Source organism: Aspergillus thermomutatus (assembly GCF_002237265.1).
Source record: "Aspergillus thermomutatus strain HMR AF 39 chromosome Unknown NODE_4, whole genome shotgun sequence".
NCBI classification, from domain to species: Eukaryota; Fungi; Ascomycota; class Eurotiomycetes; order Eurotiales; family Aspergillaceae; genus Aspergillus; species Aspergillus thermomutatus.
The window spans coordinates 69,352-93,709 of record NW_020798052.1 but is presented as its reverse complement, the minus strand read 5'-3'; the positions used below and the strand labels follow the sequence as shown (position 1 = coordinate 93,709).

The 24,358-nt window shown below is 51.8% G+C and overlaps 11 protein-coding genes across 11 annotated transcripts; 5 read left to right on the top strand and 6 right to left on the bottom strand.

Annotated features, from left to right (window-relative positions):
* Positions 1–56: 56 nt before the first annotated feature.
* Positions 57–1,994, top strand: CDV56_107910 (pseudouridine synthase PUS2; the record flags this gene model as incomplete). Its single annotated transcript, XM_026761529.1, has 4 exons — positions 57–142; positions 202–405; positions 461–1,714; positions 1,769–1,994. The coding sequence occupies 4 exons, from the start codon at positions 57–59 to the stop codon at positions 1,992–1,994; spliced, it is 1,770 nt and encodes a 589-aa protein (XP_026618758.1).
* Positions 1,995–2,711: 717 nt separating this feature from the next.
* Positions 2,712–7,078, bottom strand: bud4 (putative GTP binding protein (Bud4); the record flags this gene model as incomplete). Its single annotated transcript, XM_026761353.1, has 4 exons — positions 2,712–3,299; positions 3,363–4,066; positions 4,139–6,932; positions 6,989–7,078. 4 exons carry the CDS (start codon positions 7,076–7,078, stop codon positions 2,712–2,714), a joined length of 4,176 nt encoding a protein of 1,391 aa, XP_026618757.1.
* A 936-nt stretch (positions 7,079–8,014) lies between these two features.
* On the top strand, positions 8,015–9,913 carry mrh4 (ATP-dependent RNA helicase MRH4; the record flags this gene model as incomplete). The annotated part of the gene is made up of 1 exon (XM_026761235.1): positions 8,015–9,913. The coding sequence occupies one exon, from the start codon at positions 8,015–8,017 to the stop codon at positions 9,911–9,913; it is 1,899 nt and encodes a 632-aa protein (XP_026618756.1).
* A 250-nt stretch (positions 9,914–10,163) lies between these two features.
* Positions 10,164–11,863, bottom strand: CDV56_107546 (putative carboxylesterase; the record flags this gene model as incomplete). Its single annotated transcript, XM_026761165.1, has 2 exons — positions 10,164–10,421; positions 10,496–11,863. The coding sequence occupies 2 exons, from the start codon at positions 11,861–11,863 to the stop codon at positions 10,164–10,166; spliced, it is 1,626 nt and encodes a 541-aa protein (XP_026618755.1).
* A 606-nt stretch (positions 11,864–12,469) lies between these two features.
* SET9 (SET domain-containing protein) lies at positions 12,470–14,411 on the bottom strand (the record flags this gene model as incomplete). The annotated part of the gene is made up of 2 exons (XM_026761049.1): positions 12,470–14,239; positions 14,301–14,411. The coding sequence occupies 2 exons, from the start codon at positions 14,409–14,411 to the stop codon at positions 12,470–12,472; spliced, it is 1,881 nt and encodes a 626-aa protein (XP_026618754.1).
* A 476-nt stretch (positions 14,412–14,887) lies between these two features.
* CDV56_107384 (mitochondrial 54S ribosomal protein uL14m) lies at positions 14,888–15,480 on the top strand (the record flags this gene model as incomplete). The annotated part of the gene is made up of 4 exons (XM_026761003.1): positions 14,888–14,902; positions 14,963–15,047; positions 15,121–15,345; positions 15,410–15,480. The coding sequence occupies 4 exons, from the start codon at positions 14,888–14,890 to the stop codon at positions 15,478–15,480; spliced, it is 396 nt and encodes a 131-aa protein (XP_026618753.1).
* A 463-nt stretch (positions 15,481–15,943) lies between these two features.
* CDV56_107343 (DNA-directed RNA polymerase II core subunit RPB9) lies at positions 15,944–16,373 on the bottom strand (the record flags this gene model as incomplete). Its single annotated transcript, XM_026760962.1, has 2 exons — positions 15,944–16,232; positions 16,294–16,373. The coding sequence occupies 2 exons, from the start codon at positions 16,371–16,373 to the stop codon at positions 15,944–15,946; spliced, it is 369 nt and encodes a 122-aa protein (XP_026618752.1).
* A 480-nt stretch (positions 16,374–16,853) lies between these two features.
* On the top strand, positions 16,854–17,579 carry pin1 (peptidylprolyl isomerase ESS1; the record flags this gene model as incomplete). Its single annotated transcript, XM_026760896.1, has 4 exons — positions 16,854–16,856; positions 16,916–17,319; positions 17,385–17,501; positions 17,570–17,579. The coding sequence occupies 4 exons, from the start codon at positions 16,854–16,856 to the stop codon at positions 17,577–17,579; spliced, it is 534 nt and encodes a 177-aa protein (XP_026618751.1).
* Positions 17,580–18,950: 1,371 nt separating this feature from the next.
* Positions 18,951–21,781, bottom strand: CDV56_107083 (uncharacterized protein; the record flags this gene model as incomplete). Its single annotated transcript, XM_026760702.1, has 4 exons — positions 18,951–19,008; positions 19,063–19,232; positions 19,287–21,404; positions 21,470–21,781. The coding sequence occupies 4 exons, from the start codon at positions 21,779–21,781 to the stop codon at positions 18,951–18,953; spliced, it is 2,658 nt and encodes an 885-aa protein (XP_026618750.1).
* Positions 21,782–22,156: 375 nt separating this feature from the next.
* Positions 22,157–22,931, top strand: NCBP2 (nuclear cap-binding protein subunit CBC2; the record flags this gene model as incomplete). The annotated part of the gene is made up of 5 exons (XM_026760649.1): positions 22,157–22,222; positions 22,286–22,380; positions 22,442–22,486; positions 22,545–22,736; positions 22,799–22,931. The coding sequence occupies 5 exons, from the start codon at positions 22,157–22,159 to the stop codon at positions 22,929–22,931; spliced, it is 531 nt and encodes a 176-aa protein (XP_026618749.1).
* A 182-nt stretch (positions 22,932–23,113) lies between these two features.
* CDV56_106981 (pyridoxal 5'-phosphate synthase subunit PdxT) lies at positions 23,114–23,979 on the bottom strand (the record flags this gene model as incomplete). The annotated part of the gene is made up of 2 exons (XM_026760600.1): positions 23,114–23,678; positions 23,741–23,979. 2 exons carry the CDS (start codon positions 23,977–23,979, stop codon positions 23,114–23,116), a joined length of 804 nt encoding a protein of 267 aa, XP_026618748.1.
* Positions 23,980–24,358: the final 379 nt, after the last annotated feature.

Here is a 24,358-nt window from a genome sequence, read left to right as displayed (position 1 = left end):
CAACGGCAATTCGGAACAAAAGTGTCATTACAGCATTGGCAAAGACGAAACTCACCATGGACAATAACGAAGGAAGAGCTGAGGGACCAGGAGGAGCTGGTGAAAAGCGTAAGAAGAGGAATATGGGAAGGTCAGAATGGAGGTATGTTTTCGCGCGGAGATAATATACCAGTCCCAGCTGTCATCGACTAACCTGGCAAGTCGGCACATGGTAGACAAGAGAGCGCGCAATGAGGAGCAAAACGAAGCCAAACGGCGCAAGATTGAGAACGGTGAAGAAGTGTCAGGGCCTATCTATGCGACGCATTTCTCGCAGGAAGATATCGAAAGTGAGCAGCGGCGGCCGAAGAAGAAGGTTGCTGTATTAATCGGATACTCTGGGACGGGCTATCATGGAATGCAATTGTACGACTCTTGGCTATCTATGAAGCTTTGGACTACGATATTGACTTGTACCCAGGAGTGACAAGGAAAAGACCATCGAAGGAGATCTGTTCACTGCGTTCGTTGCGGCAGGCGCCATCTCCAAAGCCAACGCTGCCGACCCCAAGAAGTCGTCCTTGGTCCGATGTGCGCGCACAGACAAGGGTGTTCACGCGGCTGGTAATGTGGTTTCGCTGAAACTGATTGTCGAAGATCCAGACATCATCAAGAAGATCAACGAGAAGCTTTGCCCCCAGATCCGAGTCTGGGACATCCAGGTCACGAATAAGGGATTCAGCTGTTACCAGATGTGCGACTCTCGTGTCTACGAGTACCTCATCCCAAGCTATTGTTTCCTGCCGCCACATCCCAGCACTTATCTTGGCAAGAAGATTGTAGAGCTTGCTGAGAAGGAGGGAGACCTTGAAGCTTACAAAGCCCGACAGGAGGAGGTAGCTACCTACTGGAACGATGTCGATAATGAGCGTATCAAGCCTATTCTTGATACCGTTCCTGAAGATATCCGTGCATTAGTCGAAAAGGCTCTATACTTTGACGAGGAAAAATCGCAAGAGGACGAATCTGCCGGTCAGAAGGAGGAGTCGCAACCACAGGAATCCACTCAGGCTGAGGATGTCGCCCAACAAACTTCCTCCGAAGGTAAACCTGCGGATCTGGAACAGACCGCCCAAGACCAAAGCACAGAGACATCGGCCGAAGAAGAAGCGCGCAGACGGAGGATCTACGAGGCAGTCAAGAAAGTCAAGACCGCTTACACTGAAGCCAAACGCGCATACCGTATCCCCGCCGCCCGTCTGGACCGCCTGCAAGCCACACTAGACAAGTACGTCGGCACCAACAATTTCTACAACTACACCATCCAGAAGACATACAACGACCCCTCCGCCAAACGCTTCATCAAGTCTTTCAAGGTAGACCGCGACCCGATCCTCATCAACGGCACCGAGTGGCTCAGCCTCAAAGTCCACGGCCAAAGCTTCATGATGCACCAGATCCGCAAGATGGTAGCCATGGCTACAATGCTGGTCCGAGCCGGGTGCGATCCCCAACGCATTGTGGACTCCTACGGGCCCACCAAGATCGCCATCCCGAAGGCGCCCGGACTGGGTCTGTTGCTCGAACGGCCCATCTTCGACGGTTATAACAAGAAGGCAACGACCACGCTGGGCAAGGAACCCATCGATTTCAGCAAGTATGAAAAGGAAATCGAGGAGTTCAAGCAGCGTGAGATCTATGATCGGATCTTTCGCGAGGAAGAGCAAGCGAATGCGTGAGTCTTCCACAAGCTTCCCATTCTACGAGTCGGACGCTGACAAGCGAACAGGTTCTCTGTGTTCTTCAACCACATCGATCACTTCAGCCAGGAGACATTCCTTTACATCACGTCGGGTGGTATGGCGGCTTCCAAACCGCCCATGCCACCTACTGGTGCCACAGAGTCGGAGCAGAAGGAAGTCAGTAAGCCCAACCCGAAATCTCAGAGAGAGGCCCTCGCTGCTGTGGAAGCCGAGTCAGATGATGAGGGTGCAGATGCCGAGGAGGGAGGTTGAACCTGCCATGTCAATTCATTTCTCCTTGGTAATAATGCACAGGAATTTGTTAGATGAGGACATAGTGAACTCCCAAGCATAAAGATGGGACTCAATTGTGTTCGACAGTCTCAATAATACAAAAGGATCTGCAAGGACCGTTCCATCGAAGTGCCGGGTGATTTTTCGTACCATTACACGTATGTCAGTGTGAAGGCAGTCTATTACCAGATTTGATCTAGTATTCGGCCAGTAGACCTAGGTGATACGCAATATGTAACCGAAGTTGAACCCCAAACTTATTCCAGTGACAGCGACTGAAAACTAACGCATAGAACAGTGGATGCAAGAAGTGAACTTCGACTATCAACGCATGAAAGGAAAGACGCTATGTGTCATTAATTTAGGGCAGAATGAAACATGGAAGAGCTCGCAACGGAATCCTCAGTACGGAATGCTTTGATGTCAAACCCCATGAGCCGAGAGTAGAAGAAGTGACACGACCAGGGAATTCCTAACGAAAGAGAAATGGCGAAGTTGTACACCGGCACCGATGATTCGATCAGTGCAAGTCAAAACGGCAAAAAGGAAAAGTGAAAGAGAAAGGAAAAGGCATGTGCAATGATCAAGTTACTCAAAAATAGACAAAAGGACAAATTGCTTCAGAGAGATTATCAAGCGGAAACCGTACCAAGAGCCGCAGCGAGAAATGGAAAATCATCTGGTGTCGATATGTATTTAGAACATCAGCGAACGGGCCTTCTGGCGCCGAACGTCCGCACTGCGGATCTCGGGCTGAGACTGCGTGTGTTTATGCCCTGGTCGTGGTGATGCCGGCGCCGGCGCCGTCAGTCCCGCAGCGGAAGCGACATCTTTTCTCACTGGCGGAGGAGGTCCATGAGTGGAGAATCGATCAATTGTCTCTCTTCTGGACTTCATGCTTCGTTCGCGCTTGAGGACCAATTCAGTCCAAGGCTTGATTTGACTACTTCCAGAGGAGTTGCCCTTGCCGACACTATCAGCCAGGACCTTCATCCATCCCTCCTTGTCCGCTGCGCTGTCGGCATAAAAATCGATCACTTCGCCGTTTCCAAAGCGGATACGGAACCCTTCTTCCACGAACATGTAGCCTTCTTCCTCCTCGGCGAACGCAGACTTGCGTCGCCCACCACCTTTTGTGGTCGTCTCTTTCTGGATGAGAGATGACCTGTCGTCGATCAACTTAACAGCCTTCGACAGGTTGATCGTGGCACGGGGTTGGCGGGTGGTTTCATGGTAAGCCGTCAACTTGGAGCCTTGAAGCTTGAAGAAACGGCGACGCCAGTACTGTCGAAAACATCGCACATAAGTACAGAATCAATGCAAAGCCGGTCGGCGTGGAAAACTTACCGGGCAATCACCTCCTTGCTGAGAAAGGAATCCTTCCCAGCTGCGGGCTGAAGCAGCCTCCGCCTCGCGCATCTCGCGGATGCATGCATTCATGCTCTTTGGCATGTCCTCATCCTTTCCGCCCTTGGGCTTAGGGACGAACAGTAGCTGCAATTCCAGTTTGCCAATCTTGTATGGAGGGCGTCGTTGGGAGGCCGCACTAGACGTGCTCTTTTTGCTCTTCACGCTGCTTGGTTGCTCGTCGACCGCCCATTCGTTGAAGCAAGCCACATCGACAGTGTACGGCCGACCGAAGGCGTACTTCTCATGATCGCTGAGCGCAACGTAGGCCCGTCCAAAGCTGCCGTCGCGAGCAATAAGAGTCTTCAGTCTCTCCCAGACGCCGGCATTTACGTCCTTGCTCTTTTGTTGCTGGGAGGCAAGTTGCTGTTTCATCTCCATTTCCTTGCGCTTGCGTGGTGACGCGAAAACCCTGCTGAAAGTGGATGCCTTCTGCCTCGCGGGCGATGCAGGGGGAGCGGGTTCCTGAACTCTGAATTTAGCATCGTCGACCTTCATTTGAAGTGTCAGCTGGAATTCGAGGTCATTTTGTACAATGAGCTCGAATTCCTGTCCGATCGGAGCTGTTTTCCCTAGCTCCAGCCAAGCAGTGGTGACGCAATGAAGGCCATTGTCCAGTGTAAGAGCAAAGTACGATCGCTCGCCTAGTCCTGCAGTTAGAGTCGGCTTGTCACACGTAGAAGCGGGGGTTGGGAGACAGGCGAATGGATACTCACCCTTGGGAAGTGGCAGGTCGAGGTATTTCATACCGATGACCTTGACAAACAGGCGACCGCGTTCCTCACCATCGTCCAAAGCACCATCCAAGGTTGGTTCATTCTCCTCAATTGGTGCGATGGATTCCTGGACATTGCTCTGTTGACCTGGAAGGGGTGGCACGGGGCCTGCAACCGGCTTCTTCTTGGGGATACCACCAGACATTCTCATGCTCGGACGGCGAGGTTGTCCATTCCAGGGCACGGTTGTCCATGTCTGTTGGCTTGCTTTTCGCGGTGAGGGAGCTGGGGATCTCACTGTACGCGTATCGGTCGAGGTTTCTCCAGGTGTAGGCGCTGGTTCGTCATCATTGCGATTGCTGGCAATGACAACCTTGGTGTTATGCCTCATGAGATAACCTCTCTGTTTGGGAAATTGTGTGTCAGCTGGTGCTCGAGGGGCAACAAAAGGGTTCCTTGGGTCCTGGGGATTATGGGAATCCGGGGTAGAGGTAGTGCGTGCGGAAGCAAACAACTGGGCTAGGGACTTTTCAAACGCAACCTTTTGGGATTCAATGACTCGGTCAAATTCCTTGTCTAGACCCATGCCAAGGCTCTCTTCTTGTATGCTCAATGGGATATCCAGCTTAACAAAACTGCTTTGCCGCTGCGTGAGGTCCTTGCTGGGCGTGGTAGAGGCCGTCAAGTGAGTGGACTGATCCCCGGACTCTGACGCGGAGTCGTCGGGGGATGAGTGGTCAGATTCGTGGGAATTTTGCTTGCGCAGGTGAGGCAAGGGCGGGGGCTGCTGTCCGCTGACCTTACGACGGACCGCCGCCATCGAATCTACATCCGCTGGTGTGAGGGAAGGGCGTGTCTTGAGTCCGTTTGGTGCTTTGACAGTCGCAATGGGGTCCGGTACGCTTTCATCGGAAGAAGACTGAGAGTCATCGTCCTCTTCGCCAATCGGGTGGCGGATCACTGAGTCGGGGGTACATGGCTCAGAAACGGGCTCATTCATCTCCGGGGTCATCGGGCGTCGTAAGGACTCCGTGATTGTTGACATCTTCGGAGCCGGGAGCTCTTGGTTGCCAGAGTTATCGGGGCCATCTACTGCCTCCTCGAATCTTTCCGGGGGCACGGGAGTTGCCTGGCTATCGTTGGATCCCTGGGACTCGCGCTTTTGGTGTTTGGCATTTTCTTTAGGTAGCTGAGAGGAGTAGTCATCGTCAGTAGCAGGTTTGTCTTTCAAATCCTTGAGGGAGGAGTTCAGGGACGGAACAGGTTCATAGTATTCGGGTACGTCGTAGAGGTCATCGTCGAGCTCTTCGGGTTTGATCACCACGTTGTCAGAGTCCGAGTCTTCATAATCGTCGTCAACGTCATTATGGTTCTCAAGCGATGGAATGGGAACGTCTGGATCATAATTCATGTAGTCGTGCGGACTGGATGCGATTTGAGACTCGTCCTCATCATATGGGTCGTCCAGGAAGCTATCGCTTCTGCGCAGGTCTTTCAAGATGGAGTCCCTGGAGATTCGAGGCATAGGAATGTCGATGCCATTGGTGTCATGCTCCTCCACGTCCTTGGACTCATCCTTGTACTGGTCCCCCTTGGCATGTTCGCCCCCCTCGGATGGCTTGGCATGTTCTTGCTCGTCAGTAGCGTGCTCCTGCTCCGGCTCCGGCTCCTGCTCCTGCTTGGCCCGTTCGTCCTTGCGGATCATCATCAAACGCAGTCTGTCCTCCAATGACATGGACGCACGGCTCAGTTCACTGATGTCCGACTTCGTACATGATGCAGGAGCGGGGGGCGAGGGGAGAACTCTTTTACCACCGCTTCCTAGCTCGAACGCTGCTGCCAATTTCCCAGGAGAGGAAGCGCGAGGAGTGACAGGTTGCCGACTCGCGCCAGGTAGGGGAGGCAAAGGACGACGTTCTCCGTTCGAATCCAATGACTCAACACGAGAATGCTGGAGAGGCAAGTTTTGCTGAGAGGGAGTCGTGGGACCGGGACTCTGGGATTCCTCGTCCTCAGTAAATGGGTCGTCATCCTCTTTCACCAGCTCGTCGTTTGCGGTGGAAGGGCTCATATAGCGCCAATCCTCGGGTAGTACAACGGGGGTTTTTTCAAGGTCCTCCAAAGAGGCATCGAAGCTATCGTCGCGGTCGAGTGAGGACTCCCGGTCGAAACTGATGTCACCCTCATCCTCTTCAGAGTCATAGCTTCCGTCGCGAGACTCCGAGGCGATTGACGACGGGTCTGGAGTAGTCATCTCATACTCATTCACCTGAGGAGGAGCAGCATCGAAGGTCACGCTTTTAGGGTATCGGTTACCAATGCTGTCGTAATCGGACCAGATTTCGCACTCAGGATCGAAGCCGGTTCCTTTGACACCAAACCGACTCGCACGAGACAAGGAGGATTTGGCTGGAGATACCTGGTCTTTGCTTGGTGATGGAGGTCTGGGTCCTATCTGGCGGTCATCGCGATTTTGAGGCTGCTGAGGGGTCGAGTTGCTTTGAGACTGTTTCTGTGGCGGTCTACCCATCGCCAATGGTCTTTGTGGAACATATACACTAGCTGGATCGTACTCTTGGTTACGTTCACGCAGCATGTTGCTGTTCTTCACTCGAGATGCGCGCTTGAGATTCTCCAGAGATGGGCGCTTTGATGGCGAATACGGTGAGTCCGGGTCATACGGGACCTGGTTCTCGGAACTCCTTTGGAAAGGCGAGCCCGATTCACGGCCCTGCCAGAAGAGGCGCGGCGAGGATGAAACCTCGAAGCTCGAGGCATCACTGTTTCTCATGGTCTGCCCAATCGCACGTTAGGTTCTCTCGCAAAGACTCAGCTCATAAAGAGGCTCACCTTAGTGTTTTGATTCCACACTGGCGAGTTTCGTCTCTGAGCCACTGGGCTCACTTCGGATAGAGGGCGCTGCGCCGAGCCACTGCCCATCGTGACAGCAGACAATGATCATGCAATGATTACCAAAGGAAGGCAGACAGCACAAAGAACAAAGAGGGGAACGAAGAAAATCCCAACGCTGTGGTTGATGTATCAGCAGATGACATGTTTTGAGAGCATAACAAAGGAATGGCCCGTGCAACCACGGGATATCCCTTGCAAGAGGAACGCGCCCATACCTTATTCTGATAAACAATAACAAATGGCCAATGGGCGCTTCGATAACCAACAAAAGGTGATGTGAGGACTAACTTGAGGATATTGTTCGTACAAGTCGTGGCAGATTCGTCACAGAGGAGGGATATTCGTCAAAAGATCGCCAATTCGTTTCTCGTGATGGAGCGAAAGATACTGCTGCCCCGATAACAAAGGAATATAGAAACCCAGATGAGCAGAGATCGTCAACGGATCGAGGTGTGGGACAGATGAATCGATAAGTGACAGGATACCACAACATCCACCGCGCAAAGAGAAAGGAAGCAACAACAGCTAGATAGAAGATAACGACAACACGAGGGTAGACAAAGCATCAAAAAGAAAAGAAAACAAGCACGAGGAGGGTCTCTCGATGACAGAAGAGAGGAGAGTAGCTCACTATAGCAAGATAAGTAAGCTGGGTGGATCAGGATAAAGCAAGGTATCGTGCAGTCGCAGTGGGCAGCGGATGTTGACATTTTTGAGCGGCGGGAGTCTCCATAGCAACTGTTGCGGCCTGAGAGCCTTACAGTTACGGCCTTGTTTCCAAGGTTCGGCCTCCGATCCTTCTAGACCTATTAGGGATTAGCGTGGTTTGGGGGATGGCCAAGGCTTTTTTCATTATTGGCAAAAATCCGGGAAAGTTTCGTTCCACTCATTATCTGTCTATCTATCTAGATATCTTCAGCAAGCTGTTGCAGAAGCGCTCGGTCTTGTCGACTCACCGTCACAATGAATCGACTAGGCAGACTATCTCTGCCTCTGCCTCCTTCAGTATGTCTATTTTGCCAGACTCGTGCAACGGCGCCGCGTCCGTCATCATGGCAGGCTACCCGTTCAATGGCCACTGCTCGACTCCGCCGCAGAGTCGCTCGGATGGCTCTATCACCAGATGTCGCCAAACCATCTGTGAAGAAAAGTCGCGGGGACAGGGACCGATTTGGACCTTTTGCGGGGATGAATCAGACAGAAGCACGAATTCGCGACACACCGAGAGCAAGATCTCGAGCAGCTCAGAAGCGCTCTGGCGAGTCTGAGGAGGATTCCCAGAAGGAGGAAAGCCCGTTGTATAAGGCATTGAAGATGCAAACAACATTGGCGCCTATCCCGTACGGTCGTCGCGTGGCCATCAAGGCCAAGCTTGCCGACATTACGAGCTTTGATCAATTTCCGCTCCTGCCTGTCGTACGCAATTCGATTTCTTCCCAGGCTTTGCCCGGTTTGATGGACGTGACGCCAACACCAATCCAACGTCTTGCCATCCCGAGACTTTTAGAGGAGACAAAAACGGAGAAGAAGCCAACAAAAGCGGACGATGACGAGCCTCAGTACGACCAATACCTTCTAGCAGCAGAGACGGGGTCGGGCAAGACACTGGCGTATCTACTTCCAGTTGTGGACGCTGTCAAGCGTGAGGAAACCTTGGACAAAGAACTGGAGAAGAAGGAGCAGGAAGAGAAAGCGAGGGAGAGAGAAGAGAAGCTGAAAAATCGAGCTTTCGATATCGAACCAGAGCTTCCACCACTTTCAAATGCTGGCAGGCCAAGGGCGATTATTTTGGTGCCCACGTCGGAGTTGGTGGCTCAGGTAGGCGCAAAGGTGAAAGCACTATCCCACACGGTCAAATACCGATCGGGAATGATATCCTCCAATCTCACTCCACGCCGCATCAAGAACACACTATTCCACCCTGACGGAATCGACATTCTTGTTGCCACCCCTCACCTGCTCGCGTCCATTGCGAAAACAGAGCCATACGTGCTCAGCCGTGTCAGTCACCTGGTTCTCGACGAGGCAGATTCGCTATTGGATCGGTCCTTTTCGCCAACAACCACAGAGATCATTAGCAAGGCCGCTCCTTCTCTCCGCAAACTGATTTTGTGCTCCGCCACTATCCCTCGGAGTCTTGATAACCTCTTGAGAAAGCGTTACCCGGACATTAAGCGGCTCACGACGCCCAATCTCCACGCAATTCCTCGTCGCGTGCAGCTGGGTGTGGTGGATATCGAAAAGGATCCCTACCGCGGAAACCGCAGCCTGGCATGTGCCGACGTCGTCTGGTCGATAGGCAAGGCAGGCGACTCCGAGTCATCGGGCCCTTACTCCTCGTACGTTGCGCCGAAGACCAAGAAGATTCTTGTTTTTGTGAACGAGCGCGAAGAGGCAGACGAGGTGGCTCAATTCCTTCGATCCAAGGGTATCGACGCGCAGGCTCTCTCGCGGGACTCGAGTGCTCGAAAGCAAGAAGAAATCCTTGCCGAGTTCACCGAGGCACCACCCCCTCCAACGCCCGATGAAATCCTGCTGGCTCAGAAGCAGCGTCGTCAGGAAGACGCCATCCCATTCGAGATGCCCGAGAAGACGAACCAGGGTGATTCGTCCCGTCGCCTTCCCAACACCAAGGTGCTCGTCACGACCGACTTGGCCTCCCGCGGTATTGACACTCTTGCAGTCAAGACCGTCATTCTCTACCATGTCCCGCACACAACCATTGACTTTATCCATCGGCTCGGCCGTCTCGGCCGTATGGGCAAGCGCGGTCGCGGTGTGGTGCTGGTCGGCAAGAAGGACAGAAAGGACGTAGTCAAAGAAGTCCGCGAGGGTATGTTCCGTGGTCAGGCACTGATCTGAGGGACTCGTCAGGGCAAAAGTTGTAACATTGTGTATAAATTCATCATCGGCACAGGGCAAGGCGTTCGGACATGGGTCCCCAGGGCAGGGAACGAATACCAGTATAGACCATCGGATCTGGACATATGTATAATACTGTATATTTATAGCATCACATTCATCCAACTCATCCAACTCATCCACTGTGCATCATCTCATCCGCGCCGCCACTAGGCTTAGATACGATTATCGATACTGTACTATTCTACTTTCAAACAGGAACCCGTCCCCCAACCGACCCCCAAAAATCACACCTCTCCTTCAGAAACGACAGCTCCACAGTCGCAAACCCGTCTGGAGCAATCACCCACTCCTCCCCCGTCTTCTTGAGAACCGGCACACCCGCCTCCGACGCATTCGTCACCTTATGCGCATTCGGATCGCCCGTCTGGAAGAAACTCCCAAAAGCACCGGCGAAGCCCTCGTAGATCAACGGATGAGTCTGCTGGATCGTGTTGACCCGGTTCCACTATTCTGAGTTAGTATCCACTCACGCCTTTGGGCAGCGATGATGGGTGATAATGAAAGGGGGGGAAGACGAACATAGACGGTATCGCTCGCGTGTTTTGCCGGCGAAATCGTATATTCACCGAGATAGCCCGTCCGCGAAGCCGACGAGGCAAGCCAGTACGCCGGACAAGCGAGGACGAGGTCTCTGTAGACCAGGCCCGCGCGGATCAGCGTCGTGTTGTACAGGTCGATGGTCTCGGTTTCGCCGGTGGGCGGGTAGTACTTCGATTCGACGAGGGCGACTTGTTTGGGTGAGAGGCCCGGCACGAAACCCGTCAGCCAGCTGTGGAAGCTTGCAGCGGAGGAGTTGAACCCGCCCGTTGTGATCGTCTTGCCCAGGCCCGAGGGGATGAAGTTCTCGCCCTCGTGGGAGTTGTACATGCCGAAGACGAACTCCGTTTTGATTTGGTGGCGGGCCACGGCGTCGGTGAGGGGGTCGAGGAGGAACTCGCCGTCGATGACGGGGGCCCAGGTGAAGGAGCTTGTGTTGTAGGTGTGGCTGGCGCTAATGATCAGATTTGCGTCACGGATAGTCTGGACGTCGACGGATTTCAGGCAGGCGAGGGAGTCCATGGCGTTGGCGCAGCCGGTGAGGTTGACGAGCTGGTCGTAGATGGCTTCTGCTTCGGGGGAGTCATAGGCGTAGGTCTTTGGCCAGAACGGCGAGCTGGCGAGCGCCTTGGAGAAGAGCTTGGGTTGCTTTCCCCGCCCGTTGGCGAGGACTTGAGCCACCACCGAGCCTGCGCCGGCAGATTGGCCCCAGATCGTGACGTTGCGAGGGTCGCCGCCGAAGTGGTGGATGTATTTCTGCACCCACTTGAGGACATACTGCTGGTCAAGGAGGCCAGGGTTGAGATCAGACGTTGGAGAGCGCTTGATCGCCTTGCCTGGAAGGAAACCAAAGGCATTGACCCGGTAGTTGGGGTAGATGACCACGTAGTCATTCAGATCGGTGACGTTCAGGATTGGATATGAGGACGGGGGTAGTGTAAACGAAGCGCTGCCTTGAATGAAGCCACCACCGTAGAAGACAACCAAGACTGGTCTAGAAGCAGACGAGGAAGCGACTGTATCATCCCACGGTCGTGAGAACAGGCCTAGGTAGAGGCAGTCTTCGGAGCCATTGACGGTGCGTTGCGGGCACATGTCAAAGTCCTGATCGGTGTCATAGACGCCATTCGTGACCTTCACAGGCGGCTGGGGTGCTCTAAACCGGTTCTCCCCTGTTGGCGGCGCTGCAAAGGGGATCTTGCGGAAGTATGAGAGATTATAGGTAGAGTCATATTTGCCCTGGAACTGCCCATAGTCGAGCTCGACAAGTGGATCTCTGTAGGCGCTGGAGAGCGAGAAGGTCAGAAAGACGACGCAAAGAGCAATGATATACTTTGTCGAGATCCCCATGGCTACAAGCGACGATCTTACCAGGAAATGGCCCAGGAGGCGATTCCTACAGAGACCCGAGTATCTCTGCTCATTTATACGGCATCTTGGCGCAGCAGCAACACTGGCAGGTTCTCGGTATGAGACACACCGAGATCAGACCTAAAGACCCGGAGAATAAACGAAGATGAAGTCAAATTAGATGCCAAGTTCGGGGAAAGGGAGACAGAGCCCTTCGCGATTGGTGCAGTTATATTTCCCAGCTTCGCGAAGGAATCATGAAGAAAACGTGGAGTAACGCAAAATGCGGGGAAGACACAAAAGGGAATCACACTGTCCCTGATTGTCGGGGATTGGCGACCTCGTGCTGGAAAATTGAGAGGGTGTGATGTTGTGAGATTGTGTAATTGTCCCAAATCCTGGATATGTTACTGCATCTTGTACAGTATAGCGGTATGCAAAAAATGAGGCCAAATCATGAAACCATGTCTATAGATGCAATATGCCGTGTCTTGGAGCGCCATGCCTCGATGAATCCCAGATCCCAACATCGCAATGAAATGTTACCAGCCCACAAACACCATTCCCAATTAGTACAGAATGCCAAAAACACAGAAGTCGCCGTCATCACATTGTCATTCGAAGCGAACGAGTGCGTTGCCGGCTCGCACGAGTAGTGCGTCTGTCGTCACAGCCTTCGCTTCCTTCGGTTTCTGTGCGTGGCTCAGACAATTCCGGCGTGGGCGTCACACCGAAACTGACGCCGCGATCTTTACGCGAGATGAGTGCCTCTTCCTCAGGGTATAGGAAGCGGTGCACCGTCCGATGGTCCATCACTCGTTCCTCATCGTCCGACGGGCCCTCCCTATCAGTCTTAGGCCACCGATATCCATACAACATAGAGTGACGCTCGCAGCGAGGGCACTCCCTTCGAGTCAAGTAGGAGTTATGTTGCACAAACCAGGCATTACAAGTGTGGCAGTCAACCCAGCGGTCGTATGTCTGCGCCAAGAGTTTCGAGGTCTTGGTATAATCTCCTGGAACACGGACGAGTTGTGATTCAGCCTCCACCGACTGAACAACAGCGGTTTTTCCACGAGACTTTCTGGGCTTCTTTTTGTTGAAATCAAGAGATTCTTGTCCCAATGTGCTCGGTGGGTCTGATAGTTCTGATGTGTCTCCCTCAATACTGTCTGAGCGTTGAGATGTGATCGACAATTCAACGTGTGTCTCGGCTAGGGCGGAAACTTTCTCCGCAGATTTTCCTATCACTTCTTCCACTTTGATTTTGACCCCAGCATCGCACACAGAGGTGGCGGTTGTGGATGTTGACGAGCGTTCTGACTCGTTCGCGGCAGTTGACGGAGGAGAATCGGCAGGCGGAGAAGGCAGGGCAGCGTCCACGGCCGTGTCATTTGCCGACTCGAGAGCGCTGTTACTCAAGGCCACAATATCAGGACCGTTGGACACGGGGTTTAAACTCGGTAAGGAAGGGCCAGCAGGTTGCTCAATCGAAGTAGCAACTTCGAGGAATGACACTTCGGATCTCAATTTGGAACTCTGGCGAACAAATTTACCTCGTTTGCAAGGCGTGGACGGAGTAGAGATTTCGGTGTCTGAGTCAGGCGCAAATTTGCGCTTCTTAGGTGAGACATGACTGTCGATTGACAGATTATCATCGTTCGGCGCAGGCGTGGACGCTTTACTCTGAGGCTCAGCTGGCACATGCGGCGACCAGCCATTGCGGACCAGTCGTTCGCAGGTAAGACACAAACACTCGCAGTTGTCAATCCCAAAGTAGTCGTCTCCGTAGGATACTGTAATCTCCTCGCCGATGTAGATGTCCCGAGTAGCCACGACCTGCATGCCTTCTGATCCACGCGTCACCAATTTTCCATTCGCATTACAGTCGTGATTGGCGAATCTAGCAGGCCCAAGGAAAAAAGACGGAGTCCTTTTCCTGCTGGACATCACAATGCTAAAGTCCTTCCGCTTCAGGTCAAGATCCCGCTCTTCTTCACGAGTCATAGGTACAAGAGTTCCGCTCAGATATTTGATTTCCTGTCCTTGCTTGATAAATTTGCGAGCGCAGATCGCAGCCTCGTGTTCCGTGATTGTGTAACGATTGGTCGTGGTAATCTCAAACGGGGAGTCAGGCAGGTACATCTGGATGTATTTGCGCAGGTGACGGCGAAACCAGTCCTTCTCGCGATCGTTAGGCAGCCGTGCCATGAATTTCTTCAGCCCTGACATCGCGAGCAATTCTCGTTCTGCTTTTGTGGGATCCTTTGCGACAATGACATCGTGCAGGATGATGCGAGCGACATCATCGTCGACAATGCCCCGCATGGGGTTGTATTTGGTTCTATTCTTGCGAGTATTGGTCCAGAAGTAAGCCTGTAGAGCTCAAGGATCAGTAACGAGCCTGAAACATGCATGACAGAGAAGGATCACGTACACGGTCCACCAGCGCATCCGTCGCGACGTCGTCGTAGCTGGCCAGTTTCGCAAGGGTCAGACGGTCGCGACGGTCGACAGATGGGCTATCCCTTGCCTTTGCGGACGGCATAGCGACGGCAGTATCAGCAATCTTCCATACAACAATGGTCGGCCGCTATGATGTGTATGCGTTATGAATTGTGCGGCTGCGAATGCTGCGGCTCGATGTCTTGTCAAAGGAGACCAAAGCGGAAGTGCGGATCTTGATAACAGGGGGTGATCCGCCAAATGAGCGTCAATTAGCGATTCATTAAAACGCAAGGAGAAAAGAGCCCGAACATAAAGTTGTGGACATAGTGAAAAGGCGAGTGAATGCCCCAGGGGACTTAGCGCAAATGGAATGGGAGGGGGGAAAGGCTTTCAATAATGCGACATTCACTAGGACAACACTTGGCGGCTGCGTTGCCCATGCGATCAATTGCGCCTTTTCCGGGGTCGGTGATCGGCGAAACCTGCCGGCCCGGTGCTGGAAATCTTTCGGCCAGCCCAGGCGGACAGCTCTGACACCGTCAGATAATACCCCTCAGTTGCGCTTATACAATCAAAATGATTCAATTAAAGGTAAGCGTTATTTGCTTTGGACGGTCGACCTTTCAGAATTCTTACTGATGTGGTTGGCAGACGTTGCTGAACTGTATCGACAACTCCGGCGCCGCAGTCGTCGAATGCGTGAATGTCTTGAAGAAGAAGCGGCCGGCCACAGTGGGTGGGTTATACATCTACTACAATATCTACGATCAACGAGCTCTGACTTTTGATATGATTTCGACCGGACATAGGTGACCGAATTGTGGTTGTGGTTCAGAAACAGCGAAACTTCGGCCCCGAGAGCACGAACAACAGCGGCATTGCGAACAAGGTCCGTCGCGGCGATATCCGGCACGCTGTCGTCGTTCGCGCAAGAAAGGAGATGCAAAGACCAGATGGGACTATTGTCAAATTCGATGACAATGCATGTGTGCTGGTCAACAAGTCGGGTGATCCGATCGGAACCAGAATGAACGGTTAGTCTGCTAGAAGGTGGTCTCTATCTGAGTTTTGACCCAGCTACTGACTTTATGGTTGCAGGAGTTGTTGCTACAGAATTACGAGGAAAGCAGTGGTCGAAAATTCTGTCCTTGGCGCCTATGCATGTGTAATATACCAACTTGGAAGCGAATCGTTTTATCATCTCACACAAATACTCTGTACCAATAAATAGAAATCCTTGAAGCATCCGATTCTTCTTATCGCCAGAAATGCCATGACTCCATAACAATGCCGTAAAATCACAAACGGAAGGGTATCCAAACTTCGGACGCTGCACCAACAAGACCAATCATACAAAGACATTACCACAAGCGCAGCAGACATAGTAGAGTTTCTTCAATGACAGAGCGTCAGCAAAATGTGGCAATCAAAAGGCACGGACAATGTCTCACCATTCCAGTTTCCGCTGATCGTTGTTGAGATTGGAAGAAGACTGCTTCCGCTTCACCGCAGCTCGGACAGGGCTTGTTCGATCGGGGAAGCTAAGCAAGAGAGAGATATCATGTCAGCCACGGAAATTTCAAGCAATCAAATCTTGGAATGTTTCCATGACAGGAAGGATGGGCAGCATGGTTAAATGCTCATGGAATCCTCAGAATCCCAATCGGACAGTATGTCTTCAGGCAGCTGCCCGCAGGTAAAGCAGGTAATCTCCTCCCCGCAATGGGCACAGAAACCAGGGAGACAAACCGTTGGATCAGATCCCACATCCTGGGTTACACCAGCAGTGTCTCCAACTTGGCTGTTCAACTTGTTCTGATAAACACAGTATGAGGTCGCAGGCTCGCCGACGTGGCAGGTTCGACACGTGAACATGAGACGGTTGTTGACGCGGTCTTCCTTGGGATAGAGCAAGTTCGAGCTGTTTCAGTGTGTTAGCTGACTGTAGAGTGAGAGACTATGGGAGATAGGAAATTTCTCACCATTCGCGACAGAAACGGAAATGAATCTGATCAGTTTGCTTGTTATCGCCACTGGCGGACGGAGATGGGCTTGCAGACATTTTGTCGGTGTAGGTTGAAGCGTCGCGTACGGAAAGGTTTGCAGTAGCAGAGAGGATATATTTGCAAGAAACAAACTCGATCACGTCTGATTCTAGTTTCGAAGGAAGTTGAAGTACGCTCAAGAAATGGCAAAGCGAGAGATCAAGGAAAAAGATGATAGAGACCCCGGTCAAAGACTGCGCTTGAATCAATGGAAGTTCGAAGAAGCGCTGGATTGGCGCCTGAGGCGGACCCGAAAGGAGACTAGACCCAATCGGGTTGGACACAAAGCGCGGACCCGAACCTTAAGTAGAATGTTTGCACTGTTTGCTGCTGTCCCTCTTTCTTCCCCCGCAGTTTGTACGGGCGGCTCAATGTTGCTTATATTAGAGGAAACCGTTGACGGCTTCATCTTTTTAATCCACAAATATATGCAATCTTTCGGCCAATTTGCCTCATATAGCTCTTGCAGAGCCATTTAAATATACATCAGATTCACTATGGTATGTCGTGTCCCTCCTTTCCTAAGCTGGTGCCTTGACTGACTGGACATCTTCCACAGGTAGAAACAGGTCTTCCCGAAGGATGGGAGGTTCGCCATTCCAACTCCAAGAACCTTCCATACTACTTCAATCCTTCGACCAAGGAGTCCCGATGGGAACCACCCGCCGGCACAGATACCGAGTTGCTGAAGGTCTATATGGCAGACTACCACAGCGCCCCCGCCGGGCGGCCTGATGGCACAGGCCAGGGTGAGGGCAAGATCCGTTGCAGTCACCTCTTGATCAAGCATAGAGACAGTAGACGACCAAGCAGCTGGAGGGAGGCGGATATCACCCGATCGAAGGAGGAAGCCATCGAGATCCTTCGGGGCCATGAACAACGCATCCGCTCGGGTGAAGTTAGCTTGGGCGATATCGCAGTCTCGGAGTCGGATTGTAGCAGTGCCAGGAAGAAGGGCGACCTGTATGTTACGTCCATAGTCGTCGTAGTTCCCTCCTTGGTTATATTCAATGCTAATTCTTCACAAGTGGGTTCTTCGGCCGTGGCGAGATGCAAAAGGAATTCGAGGAGGCAGCCTTTGCACTGCAACCAGGTCAGGTCAGCGGCATTGTTGAGACGGCATCTGGAGTCCACCTTATTGAACGGTAAGTCGTCTCTCTGTCTGTTGTGCATGGATTCAAGAAAGGTAACGCTGATAACAATTCGAATACAGCGTTCAGTGATGTATTTATCATTCGCAAAATTATACTGTTCTTAGAGTTACAGAAAGACTATGCACTTTTTGCCTAGGCTCAATTTGCTTCCTATGCACAAACCGCACACCTTACTCACTGCAGTACCTCTAATAGCGCTGGAGGTTTTGTTGGCCACCTAGTTGATATACATCTCCCTCTAAACTCTGTCAGCACCAATTATACCCAATCCTTCTGACTATGGACTTCTTCAGGAGGTCTGTAGAGTAAGGAGGTACGGTTCAATTACCCGATACTAATTTTACTGGTATAGTGGTATGCAGCTTGCTGTGACTTTGATTAGGCCACACTAGGGAAATTTCGGGCTGATGTCAATCAACGTTACAAAACCACCCGGATTCTCGCATTGTGATTCGTTTACTCCGTAGATCAGTCTGAGCCGTCGGTCAATATGTGTCAATATCTTTTCGAGATTTTCCAGTGGGCTTAAGCAAAGACAATTCCTCCATCAAACGCTACAGACCTTCGTCACGTGGCCAGATAGCCCTCTCCCACCGCCATGTCAGTAGGTGAGTCGCCGAAAGATAGAACAAGGAGCAATGTTGTAGTGTCTCATATTGTGAATGAGGGTATAAAGATCATGGTTCTAATTATCAGAAATCAATGTTTTACTTTTACTTTTTTGGGCGAACTATCCCTCTCCTTTGTTCTTGAGAACATGGCATGGTTCTACTAATATATATCGGCACTCCAAATCGTTATAAACCACTTCGGGATTCCATCTACCATGATCATCTCAAGCTAAGCCAAATAAAACAGAGAGATCAAGACCCAATTCAATATGTGCATGGTGTACACCCGCAAATACACCCTCTGCGGCTGCATCTGGGATGACTCCTCAAGCCGCTGCAAGTACTGGGAGCGGTGCAGCAGACGAAGACTGATTCAGAGAGAGTACGAGATGATGTGTGGCGAATGTTGGAAGAAGGTTACACCGGGTGCGGAACAGCAGAGCCAAGTCGGGGATGCACTTCGATCGGCCCAGGATGGAGGGCCAAGGGAGTCGATGACCCGGCAAACTGAGTGTGATCTGTCAAGACCTTGTGATCCGGTTCCCTTGGGGAAGGGGGTAGTCAAGCGGAGGACAGAGAAGGGCAGTGCCACTACGTTCGAGCTTATGTGTTCTCTCCTAGATATTCGGGAGTTGGGAGGAAGTTGGGGTTGACTGGTAATAAACTCCAAGTGCTGAGCACGAGCGCTTTGATCAATTTCTGATGTGAATCTTGTATTACTGGCAGGTGTCATTTCGCCAATTTGACATTAAGCAAACTTCTATTGCCGGTCATAGACCACGGTACAAGTAGAACGTGCCCTCGAATTCGGACAGTTCATAGTCAAAATTTAGATGCTCGAGTTCAGTCGGTTCAATCGAGACGTAATGGCTTCAATGACAGCAGACCTGAAGACGATGACTTAGCTTATGCAGCACTTATCATTAGAAGAAAATACTTACTCTCGCTCGACCATCCTCATGGCGTCGGAAATCTTCGCTCTTTGTAGCCTCTGTGGGACTCTTGGCCCAGCAGCAGTGGGGGACGCCGGGCTCCCAGGCTCCGGTGCGACAGGTGCCTTGGCTGCAATTGACTTGGCCTCGCCCAGCAGATCCGCCGCTATCTCCTTGACCTGCAGCAAGTGTCAGCATCACTATGTGTGGTTCATGAGAGAGATGAGACTCACGGTTTCCAATCGCTGTGACAAACTCTGATCCTTCTCTTCTTCTTTCTTCTCTCTCTCCAACGAAGCAGATAATGCCTCCACTTCCGACAGCCATGCCTTCTCCTTCTCACTCAGTGGACGACCACCCGACTTCAAGACCTTGTTTCGGAGCGACTCGTATCTCTCAACCAATTGCGCCTGTCTCTCCTTTGCAGCCTTCAGCCTCTTATCCAGCGCCTCACCACTCCTCGAACCCTCTCGCCGCTGACCATCCTTACCAATATCGCTTGAGACCCCCTTGATGCGCTCAGCCACGTCAGAGAGCTGCTTCAGTTGCTCCTGCATCTCCCCTCGCAGCCGCTCACAGCGACGGAAAAGATCCGATGCCGCTCTTTCAAGAGCATTCGTGTGAGCAGACAGAATGCGGTGTGCAGCAGCAACCAGGTCCAGCGTTGCTGGTGACAACCGCACCTGCTCTTTGAGCGACTGGCGTTGTCGATGAGGAACATGCTTGTCAACGAAGAACTCCAGAGGTGAGTCCGAATAGAGAATAGAAGGGACTTGGTAAGGAGGTCTTTTAGGTGGTAGAATGGGAGAAATTGGCGCCTGTGCCCCAGAACCAATTGGTCCCATATCTGCAATTGGTGGAAAGCTGACCTCGGGCGCATCCATGATGGCAGCATACGGGCGAGACGCGCGGTAGCTCAACAGCAAATAACCAAGATCATAGTCGTAGAAGACCAGAGAAGATGCCAGATGGTCTGATTCGCCTTTAACAGCACTGTCGCCATCGTCTACTTGGATGATTCGCTCCCTGAGAGATACTGTGCCTTCGCAGAGCACTTGCAAACGGAAAGCCGACCCAGCCGTATCCTCTGACTGGAGCTCGGCCTCAAGCCTCTGCACCCACGAACTCAATGAAATAGATGTGACATTGCTCGCGGTTGTGACGAAGAAGCTGTATCGAGAGATAACATCGTTGGTAAAGGTTGGCCAGTTGTTCACATGCTGGTCTTCTTGTCTGATTGTATCCAATGACTCAACCAAGACCAAATCAGACGGCTCAGACAGAGGAGTACTGAAGGCATTCTTCTTAAGCTTGGGGAGCCACTGCCCCTCGACGCCATCAAGTTCAAGGCAGATATGGACCCTGCCAGTGCGGGTCGAGAGGCAGATAACAGTGGCCGACAATTGATCGTTGTCTTCCACTGAGAGCTCATCATCCTCACCCATCATGAGAGCATCCACGTCGACTTTTGACGCAATAACAAGGAGATCACACAGGTCCAAATCATCAAGCTCGGCCCCAGTGTCGACACGGAACGGACCCTGCAACCTGGGGATCGCGCTGGGATTGGCAGGACGTGTTAGGATTTCCGATCCAGGCTCAAGATCTGAGCCAGCGATGCTCTGCAAGGGATCCTGGTTATCGATCTCCGTGAGCCAGTCATACTGCTGTCGGCAGGCTGTCAGCTCATCCTCATATTCCGACGAGTCTTCCTCCATCGCCGACAACTTTGGGACAATGGCCGAAGTAAGGGAGGGAATAGTAGTCGCTGGAGCTTGCCATTTGGAAGGCAATAACGGGCAAAGGGCATACAGATCACCAGGCCGCATTGCGACCCACAGTGTCATTGGTGCCCATGCGCTCTCCTTCTCGCTTCCGCTACCGCCAAAGCAAGCCGAGGCGACTTCCATATCAACGAAATCGGCGGAAAATCCTTTGTTCTTCCCAAACCCAGAAGGTGAAAAGTCCTGGTCGCAAGACGTTCCGTCCACTAGTTTTCTCAGATCAACCGCCAGTGTAGGTCGGTCGAATGACCAGTGGTTGTTCCGGTCCAGCTCCCATACCCGAACGGCGGCATCCGCGGTGACGGTGATAAGACAGCCTCCAAGGTTGCTGTGCACCCCCAACGGATGCCACAGCGCCGAAACAACGGGCGACTCGGGGATAACGTGCGTGGTGGGACCAAGCTGGTAATACTTGAGACGGATAGGTGAGCGATCCGTACTAGACAAGTGCGATGAATCTGGTAGCACCGCAATGTACACTGTATGATCCGTCACGATAGCCAGAAAGGCGCCGTTTGGAGAAGGAATCATCTGCCGAATCCGTTCGTAAACTGGTACGATCAGAACCTAGTCATTCATTAGCCACGACAATGAGCTAGACATGCAAAAGCTCGTGCGGGAATCAGCCATACTCTATAATAGTCTGTTTCATCGCTATCCGACGGTCCCTCAGAGCTCTTTGTCTGACCAGAAGCGTCCTTCTTTGATCTGGACTGCTGCTGCCATACATCCTTCAGCCGAGTAAGGCTCGACCAGCGGATCTGATTGTTCACCACGGTGAAGACTTCATTTCCTCGCTTTGCCAAAGTTCTTGTCGGGCCGCTATACTCCGCCTCGTTCTCTGGAAGATAGCCGGGTTTTTTCGTCGATGTGCTTGCAAAGAGTGTTGCGCCGGGTGCAGGGCGCGATAGCCATGGAGGAGTGTAGCTGATGAGTTTCGGCATCGTGAGCGGTTATCGCGAACAAGTTGAAATTGGAAACAGAATTAGATTGGTGACGAATGAGGTCTATTATTCCATATCCTCAGTAAGCTGGTAGGAGGATAGAATTATTCAAATTGAAGGTTGGTTCGAATGACGGCAATAATAGCAACAAACAGCGGGCCCGTGGATTTTTGGTTGCAGAAGGAAAAGCGCGCCAAGAGAAGGTAAAGCTCCGCCCTTGAGAGCTCTTGATGTCCAGCTATCCTTTGTCTGCAAACTGCATTCCCGTCATCTCCACCGTTGCTCTATCTCGCACATATTCAGCTGCATTGTCTCATATCGCTTGAAATAATTGCCTAGTTCTTTTCAGGAATATAAGACTGCATCGACAATATAATGAGTACATTGATCCACAACACAGTCGATAGGCTGGATCGGCCTAGCGCCTATTACCTGGGAAAGGTGCGCTCGAAATCTGCTTTTAGCCTTTGATCATTTGCTAACGAGGTCTTTTTGAATGTGTAGAACAAGAAACGCAAGTACAGTCAGGATGACGCTGAGAGGCCCGAGGACCCAGTCGACAAGTTGCAGGATGCCACAACACTCTACGTCGGAAACCTGTATGTCGACCGAAATATTGCATTCATGCCCATAATTATGGCTCATACTGACTTTCCATAGTTCTTTTTACACAACAGAGGAGCAAATTCATGAGCTTTTTTCAAAGTCAGCGGATCCGCATGCCCATCATGGCATGATGCCCAGAACTAACAGGCGCATATAGGTGCGGTGAAATCAAGCGCCTTGTAATGGGGCTGGATCGATACAACAAAACTCCCTGTGGCTTCTGCTTCGTGGAATACTACACCCATCAGGATGCCTTGGATTGCTTAAAGTATATCGGAGGCACCAAGCTTGATGAGAGAATTATCCGTACAGATCTTGATCCTGGCTTTGAGGAGGGACGTCAGTATGGGTACGTGATGCTACCTCTTTATCAGAAGAGAGAAGAATTGGAGTGTCTAATTTTAAGCGAAGACGAGGAAAGTCTGGTGGTCAGGTGCGCGACGAATACCGTGAAGAGTACGATCCGGGCCGCGGTGGTTATGGTCGGGCATACGCAGATGACCAGCGCAGGCGGGAAGAAGAAGAGTACGGCAAAGGTAGGTAATTTGGAAATAGATTTGCGTGGTCTATTGGCGCAGACAAGGCGTTTGTACAACAACAAGGTCATCTCTATTTTCCCGAAAGAATGCACCGGCAACAAGGAAAGGAGAGTTCTACCAGATACCCAACAATCAAATCGAAACAGAACACAATTCCTGGATCAAGAATTGTCAAGTCTATGACTGTTCATATTCCCTTCCTCTTCCTTACGGACTCCTCCACCTGGCGCAACCACCAGGAATGTATTCTGGCATCACCTGTCAACTCGGGGTGAAAGCTTGTTCCGAATACGTTACCCTGTTTGACTGCAACGATATCACCGGTCTCTTTATCTGCGTCGATATGTGTTCCCATGGCGGCTAGTTTGGCTGCTCTGCCCGAGAGACTTGCCAGTACTTCAACTTCGTCTGCCATCGCCGCCTTAGCCGCCTGACCCTGAGGTTGTTTCGAAGGCGCCACCACCGTCTCGTCCCTTTGTATTTCGTCCACCTGAATACCCTCTTGATGAGGCAGGATTTTCTCCACCACTGGCGCCCGGATAAAAACTGCTGGGAAGGATTGCTCGGTTGGGCCCAAGAACGGCAACTCTAAGGGCGCCTCGAAACTCTCCGTCTGCCGGCCAAAGTGATTTCTGTTTACGCGAACGTCGAGGCCTCCGATGAGTTCCTGCCCGCCTTTCTTGGTTCGATTAGCAGACTCGGCGAGCAGAATCAGCCCGGCACAGGTGCCCCAGGTCGGTTTGCGATGGACCCTAAGAAACCGAATTGTCAGTTGCATTGACGGGATAGCCTTGGGGTTATTGCGCGAACACACTTCACAAAGTCCCTCAAAGGCTCCAAGAGGTTCGATCGGGCCGCAACAAGAGAGATGGCTGTACTCTCGCCTCCAGGGAGGATCAGCGCATCACACCGATCCAACTCCTGCGGGGTCCGAACTTCAATGAACTCCCATTGAGTAGTGGAGCTTTGTTCCGAGACCGCCTTTTTCAGCAGCTGGATATGTTCGTAGAATGCGCCCTGTAAAGCGAGAACCCCGACAGTGGTGCTGGCCATGGCAATTCCTGCTTGTAGAAAATAACTTTTTGACTCAGACGTTGGCCACTGTCTTTCGCCTTGTATACAACCATTACCTAAGCGGATCAACATTCGGCCGATATTTATCGGCACGTGCTACCCCGCTTACTGATAAGATTGTCGTTAGCTGCGCTGCATGTCAGCAAAGGATCCATGATGTCTCATATCGTATGCATTGGATACGATCATGTTTGATGATGACGGATATGACTTTATGACATTTTGGTTTTCTTACTTCCCTTACTTTGCTGTTGTAGAGAGATCAATTCAGGCTACGCAGCTAGCTCTTCCCGTCCCTCGTTTTGGAAGATATAGTTTCTTTGCTCGCGAATCCTTACTTCTTAGTTTGCAGCTGTCT